At 35.8% G+C, this 7,198-nt stretch overlaps 1 protein-coding gene across 1 annotated transcript; it reads left to right on the top strand.

The window, feature by feature from the left end:
• The first annotated feature begins 3,273 nt into the window (after nucleotides 1-3,273).
• Nucleotides 3,274-7,196, top strand: LOC113752231 (disease resistance protein RPM1-like). Its single transcript, XM_027296356.1, has 2 exons — nucleotides 3,274-3,383; nucleotides 6,056-7,196. The coding sequence occupies exons 1-2, from the start codon at nucleotides 3,274-3,276 to the stop codon at nucleotides 7,194-7,196; spliced, it is 1,251 nt and encodes a 416-aa protein (XP_027152157.1).
• The last annotated feature ends 2 nt before the right edge of the window (nucleotides 7,197-7,198 follow it).

Below are 7,198 nucleotides of genomic sequence, written 5' to 3'. Positions count from 1 at the left end.
GAACAAGGATGGTGGGATGATTCCAATTTAATTATAAACAAAGGCCAATAGATTTTCAACAGCTAGAGTCTCAAGAACCGTCATCCATGTCAGGTATGTCTCTTGAAGAAATAGTTGAATTAATAGCTACTAACACATATCAACTTCAACAGGAGACACATCAACTTCAATAGGAGACACATTAATTTCAACAGGAGATACATCAATTTCAACAGGAGACACAAAGGTTGATTAAAGAGATGGAAGATGGAAGGCGTGAATTGGCATCTACAATAAGCAAATTGGTTTCTCCATTTTATGAAGAATTACCCTCACAAACCAACATCGATTTTAAAGAAGATGAGAATATAATTATCCTGACAAGTGACATGAAATTGCAAGAGTCTCAAGAAGAAGAATCTAAAGATAAAGTTGAAAAGGAAATTGAAGTACAAGAAATGGAACCCCAATATCAAATGGTTCAAGCGAATGAATCCAATGAACAATCTCCAAATGCGGTAACATCTCCTCCATTTCTTAATCAATACTTTCATAACTCTTATTCTTCAATTCTTGTTAGTGAGATTGACTTTATTATACCAGAAGATTTTGAATTTCATGACAGGAATAAGTTAAGAGTTGCGATGGTAAAATATCTCGAACCAATAAGTGCTCGTGATGGAGGAGTGAGTGAAGAATTAATGTCATTACTTGCTTGTTTGGTGCCATCTACTAGTCCATTGAAAACCGTACCTCGTATGCTCAATGATTACTCTATTTACGAGGGATATCAGGACTACATAAAAGATGAAGCACTGAAACGAGCTACACGATTTTATCCTCCGTGAACAAGCATGGCAACGTCTAGCCAAAGACGTTAAACAAAGGCGCTGCTTGGGAGGCAACCCAAGGCCTTTGTTTTAGTTTTCTTATGTTTTTAGAGTTTTTGTTAAGTGTTAGTTGCATTTAGTGATTTATTGCTTTTGTTGCAGGGAGCTGGCAGTTAGACGTGCCCACGCCAAGTGGTCACGTCTAAGGAAGGAGGTTTTAATTTGGCGGACAGAAGACTACTTAGTAGTTAGATGTGCCCACGCCAAGTGGTCACGCCTAAGGAAGGCAATTTGCATTTGCGGGCAAAAGACTCTCCGTTGCCGTTGCCGAAATGTTAGGAAAAAATGTGCTAATAGTGAAAAATATGGAAGTGTTTGAATGAATTATTAGTCCGCTGATTCATGAATTTTAATGTTGAGATTTTGCTTAATAGTCGAACCATTTGCTTATGGATGCTGGTTGAATATTTTATATTCTTAGATTAGTTAGTTATAAATTAAAAGAGTTCTTGATCTTGAAAGTTAACTGGAGAGATATTGCTTGAAAATTGCCACTAATACTTGACATATGTTTTAATTGCATCTTGACAATAGAAAATTTGAGTAATAGCCATTGTTTGAATTTGATTGCTTAATTTGTTATTCTCATGCTTGAGGACAAGTATGGTTTAGGTATGGAGGGAATTGATAGGGTATAATTTGTTATTAATTTTATGGTTAATTTTTCTCTTTGTCCTTGCCAAATATTGTTTTAATTGTTGAAATATACTTATAGTTGGTATTTGGAGCAAATTACAGGTAATGGAGCAGAAAAGTACTAAAAAGGATGATTTTCTTGAGAAAATCCCGTGCACGTGGGAAGCCTTGAGAATCCTTGCAAATCCGCCACCAAGATGTGCTAAACCAACGTCTTTCCTTTCGTGACTAGTAGTTTACTAGCATTAGGAAACAAGAAAGAAGAAAACTTCAGTAGTTGCCTTATCTCTTTGTTTTCCTTATTTGGTGGAAAAACCGACAAGATGAGAGACTAGTCATTGTTTAGATTGAGGAGACTTGTTTTGGGGTCTTAGTAGTTTTCTTCTCCTATTAGGTATCTATCATGTGCGCCGCAAAGGCCATAGAGGGGAACATTTAATTATCCCTTTGGCTTGGTAGTTTGAGGAATAATTCTTATTCCATCGAGTTTTCTTCCTTCGAATTTGGAGAAGAATGCCGTCAACTAATATTTCTAAATTTTCGCATGGATTGTTCTCCATTGATGGACAACGAACTTCTTATTTCTAGTCAAGGGGGCAACTAATGATTTGGTTCGGCAATCACTGTGAGATCTAAACCATTTTTAATTGTTTCCTTCATTTATTGGTATTTATATGTTTCCTACTTTTAATTGTTATAGCTCTTGTGTATGATTGATTAGTACGCAATAATTGATTATTCATATAGGCTATTTTGCTAATTAGGGATAATTGAATCCGTAATTGTTCAATTACCTCCATCTCAGTAGCAACTGGCGTAATTGGGTTTATGTCAAGGAAACATACGATCTAACTTAAACAAACCCTCGTAGCGTGTTTATTAGTTAGGAGTGGGCCTTTCTAATTATTAATGCAATCTAGAAATTAAATCCTACGGTCGTACCTTGGGTTGCTTCCGGGTTAGAGAAATAGTTAACGGTCGTACCTTAACTATCGAGAAATTAAGGAAATGTTGGTTGTTTATTGCGTGCATGACAACTATAACCAATCTATTAATAAATGTTGGAATTATCTGTGAATCGATGATCAGTGCATGAACCATTTTTGAAGTGTACCCTTGGCTAGAGTTTTCACAATTATTTCTTTTAATTAATTATTTTCTGCATTTACTTTATTTAGTTAGCATTTAATCTTGAAAACCCCCATTTGTCTTGACTCGGAAGGAAATAAATTTTTCTCCAGTCCCTGAGGAGACGACCCTGCTTGCCACTGTCTACTAGTTAGTGAATTTAGTCAGATAATTAATTCAGATATATCGGATTAAACAAACTCTTCGGGAACAAGGTGAATCAAGTAACCTATTGCATACCTAGAGTCCCTGATCCAGTACCTAAAATTGATTATTGACTACTCTTGGTGGTAGTTAGGTTTATTTATTTATTATTATTGCACAGGTTTGGCACCTGTCAATATGCACAAAGATAGGCAAAAATTGGATAAAATTTGACAAAGTCAAACAAAAAATTCCAACAAAAATGTCTACACTTACACTTTTTCAATATAATACCACTATACTACTCCCCCTCCCCCCACACCTAAATCTTATATTGTCCCCAATGTAAGCAATAAAGAATAAAATACAAAGCAAAAAGGGACAACGAAACTTCCCTGATCGTCAAAGGGGGGTCTCGAGCAGCTATGACATAGGTGAGATTGGTAGTGTGAAGCCAACATGGTGGATATTTACTGCTCCCAAACCAAAATAGGAGATGCGCATAGATAGTGAAAATGGAGATGATCATGGGAGGTGGCTAGCAGCGGTAACATGGTGTGGTAGCAATGATGACGAGCAGAAACGGCACGAGCAGCGGAGTTTGAGGTCCTAAGGTTGTGGTCCTGTGATTGGAAAAGGAAAGAAAGGAAGAAAAAGGAAAGGGAGAGAAGAAGAAAAGAGAAAGAAAGAAGAAAGAAAGAGAAGAGAGAAAGAAAGAAAGAAAAAGAAATGAAATGAAAATTTTTTTTGAACCACTACGTTAGATGTGGGCACGCCTAGCTACCCTTGAGTCTTCTAACCAACCCACGGAAATTAAGATATTTCCTCCACACCTAAATCATGCTTGTCCTCAAGCATGAGAACAACAAATCAAGCAATCAAATTCAAACAATAGCTATTATTCAAATCTTCTATTGCCAAGATACAATTAAAACATATGTCAAGTATTAGTGGCAATTTTCAAGAAATATCTCTCCAGTTAGCTTTCAAGATCAAGAACTCTTTCAATTTATGACTAACTAATCTAAGGATATAAAATATTCAACCACCATCCATAAGTAAATGGTTTGACTATTAAACAAAATTTCAACATTAAAATTCATGAATCAACGGATTAACAATTCATCCAAACACTTCCACATTTTTCACTATTAACACATTTTTTTCTAAAATATCCCCACACTTAATTGATTTTTTCTTTCAGGGGGACTGTTTAGTTTTTAGCCATTCAAGCGTTTTGACGCGAACTATGACATTGGCCACATGAAAGAGCCCGATTACTCAGCCATCATCGCTTAAAAATCACATACTCATAGTTATCGTCGCTTTTTGACGCGAAAGTCGACACTTATGGTGAAAACCTCATGTTACTAAGCAACAATACTAGTGGAGTATAGCCGAATACTATTCATAAATAAGCACCAAATTTAAATTAAAAATCACACAAACCCGCTTCATTTCTTAAATATGGAGAACTAAAATTAATAGTTGAACCAATTTGCATAAAAAATGCTGGACAAATATTTACCATACTTAGAGAAGTTAACCAAAAGGCGCAAAAGTTACAAAATCTCAAATATTCACCAAAAAAGATATCCTTAAATTTAACCATGTCATACTTAACACCTTAGAGTGTAAAATCTTAGCAATAAAAAATTTTGAGACATCTAACCATCGTTAATCAGGAACAATCACACATATGCACAAAGATAGGCAAAAATTGGATAAAATTCGACAAAGTCAAACAAAAACTTCCAACAAAAATGTCTACACTTACACTTTTTCAATAAAATACCACTATACTATGTCCCCTATAAACTTTTTGAAATCTAATTAAACCCATTTCGGAGAGATATCCATCTATCAATCAAAATTAAAATGGGTACAAATGACAAGTTTGGGAGATGTAATATCTCCATTTACCAATCATCTTCGTCTTTCCATATCTCACTCCCTAAAATCTTCCTCATTATTCCTTATCTTCTTCACCAAAATCCCAAAATAAGGAAAAAGAGGAGGCCTGGGGGTTTTGCAGGAATGGTGTTGGTGAATGGGTAGTGAAGACCATAGGTTAATAAATCCATAGTTAATAAATATAATGAAGATTTCGACTAATGTTTTTATTGAGATATATGTTAGAACAAGGCCTTATTTATTAGAAGAGTTAGACAGAGAGCAAAAGGGGACAAAAGGCAGGACCAAGGAGCAATTTAGCTTCTTAGACAGAGACTGAATGGAACACATAAGGATTGGCTGTCCGAACATCAGTCAGAAATGATCAGAAGATCTTAGTCCTTTTTATTTTTATTTATTTTTATTTTTTTTTACGGACAACACGGTAGCAGCCGGTCTTTTGAAAAAAAAAAAAAAATTGGCATGAGGCTACCGTGCACCTGACACTTTTAAAAATAAATTATTTGCTGCCTTACAGCATAGTAACAGGAGGCCTTTTCTAAAAAAAAAATTCGCCTGCAGGCTATAATTTTGTACCAAGACAATGGCAGAGTTACATTTGGCGGATAAATTTTTTTTTTTTACCTATCCTAAGAAATTAGCCACTTCAGTGTGATGATGAGGAAACGTGTGTGTGAAATAATGTCTCTTGTTCAATGTGGCCATGCAACCATTCCTTTGGTTTACATTTGCCACTTGCAATTTTTATTATAAAACATGAATATTACTCTAGCTTTTGGAACCTGAAGCAATTATAATAGAACGACTTTGGCCAAGAACACTGACAATTGTAGTTGACACTCAGAATTTAAAAAAAAAAAAACAAACAGCATATGAATTTATAAGGAAATAGAATATGATGCTTCAAGAGTTTGATTGAGCATTTATTTGGTACCGTAGGCATCCAATGACTGAGTCGTCCAATTGAAGATCAATATGCTTGTACAGGGAAATCCACTAGCAAAAATTAATGGGAAACTTTTGACCGCGGAGTCTATTTCATTGTCCCTTGCATTATTGGAAGATACAGCAGCACAACCATTCCTTTTTCCATTGACCATTTGCCACTGTGAAGTCTTGGCCTGTCGGCTTAGGATAAGAATCCAAGACATCCAATGGTTGGTTAAAAGAAATCCATGAAATATTTATTTCTCTTGTTATATTAGGAATTGGTTAGTACAAAGATTATTCTTATTTGAAAAGATATGAAGGGGACAGTTTTATGACTCATTACATAATTGATCAAGGACCAATAGTGAAAAAATATACAAAGAAAACAAAAAACTGCCCTTTTCATTAATTGATAATCCACAAGAATTTAGTAGCTTAAAGTGTCTTCGGTCTGTGGTAATATTTGTGGTAATATTTGGGTATGAAGATCCTCTCACAGCTACATTTTTATCCAAGTTCTTAAGTGGTGATCCCAAGTTGCTAAAGGTGTTGAAATTGGATGGAGCTGAATTGGACAACATCCCAAAGCATGTCTTCAAACTATTTCATCTCAAGTATCTTAATCTCAAGGGAACTAGAGTTAAAATTATTCCAAAATCTATTGGGAAGCTTCAAAACCTTGAACTTATAAATCTGACAAGAACCAATGTAACAGAGTTGCCTGTGGAAATTCTAAAGCTAAGAAAACTCCGTTCTCTTTTGATAGGCGGATTGGGAGATTATTCAAATGAGTATGCAATTTGGGGCTGTAAATGTCCACTTGGAATTGGAAAGCTTATTTGCTTGGAAAATCTGACTAATATAGAAGCAGATAGTGATAAAATAGTAAGGGAGATTGGAAACCTCATGCAGCTGCAGCGATTATGGATCACAAAGCTGAGAAGAGAAAATGGAAAAGAGTTGCTCTCGTCCCTCTTGAGGCTGACCAACCTTCAAGAATTGGTCATCTCCTGTATTGAAGAAGATGAGACCCTTGATCTCCAACATTCCATCTCTCCAAAGCTTGAATTCCTCACATCTCTGAGATTGAAGGGGCGTTTAGAGAGAGTACCGCAATGGGTGACATCACTTCAATCCTTGAGAACCTTACGGTTGGACAATAGTAGGTTGAGAGAAGATGAGAATGTAATAGGCTCCCTCGGACATTTGTCCAATCTGATAACACTTACTCTCCGTTGTGCTTATGAAGGGGAGACAATATGTTTCAAGGTTGGAGGATTTCAAAAACTCCAGCGCTTAGAGCTTGTGCAATTAACAAGACTGAAATGGGTGAGAGTGGAAGAGGAATCAATGCCTAGTCTGAGAAATCTGCAATTAATTGGTTGTAAACTGATGCAGGAGTTGCCTACGGGCATCCAAAACTTGACCGGACTTCAATTTCTTGGGTTCTTTGATATGTCTGATGAGCTAATGCACAAAGTACAGATTTGGATTACTTCTTTGTTTTTGGGTCAATCCATATTTTTGTTTCTTCTGCCTTTTGCAAGTGTGGTCCAAGTAGGGCGAGTCAAGTAGTA

Source organism: Coffea eugenioides, chromosome 11 (assembly GCF_003713205.1).
Source record: "Coffea eugenioides isolate CCC68of chromosome 11, Ceug_1.0, whole genome shotgun sequence".
Classification (NCBI taxonomy): domain Eukaryota; kingdom Viridiplantae; phylum Streptophyta; class Magnoliopsida; order Gentianales; family Rubiaceae; genus Coffea; species Coffea eugenioides.
The sequence above is the reverse complement of the archived record's forward strand: the minus strand, read 5'-3'. Positions and strand labels throughout refer to the sequence as shown.

Bases quoted from the DNA above. Each gene is read 5' to 3' on its own strand.
- LOC113752231 (XM_027296356.1), top strand. From the start codon at position 3,274: ATGCGCATAGATAGTGAAAATGGAGATGATCATGGGAGGTGGCTAGCA. The intron at 3,384-6,055 runs GTCCTAAGGTTG...AGAATTTAGTAG, and splicing joins CACGAGCAGCGGAGTTTGAG to CTTAAAGTGTCTTCGGTCTG.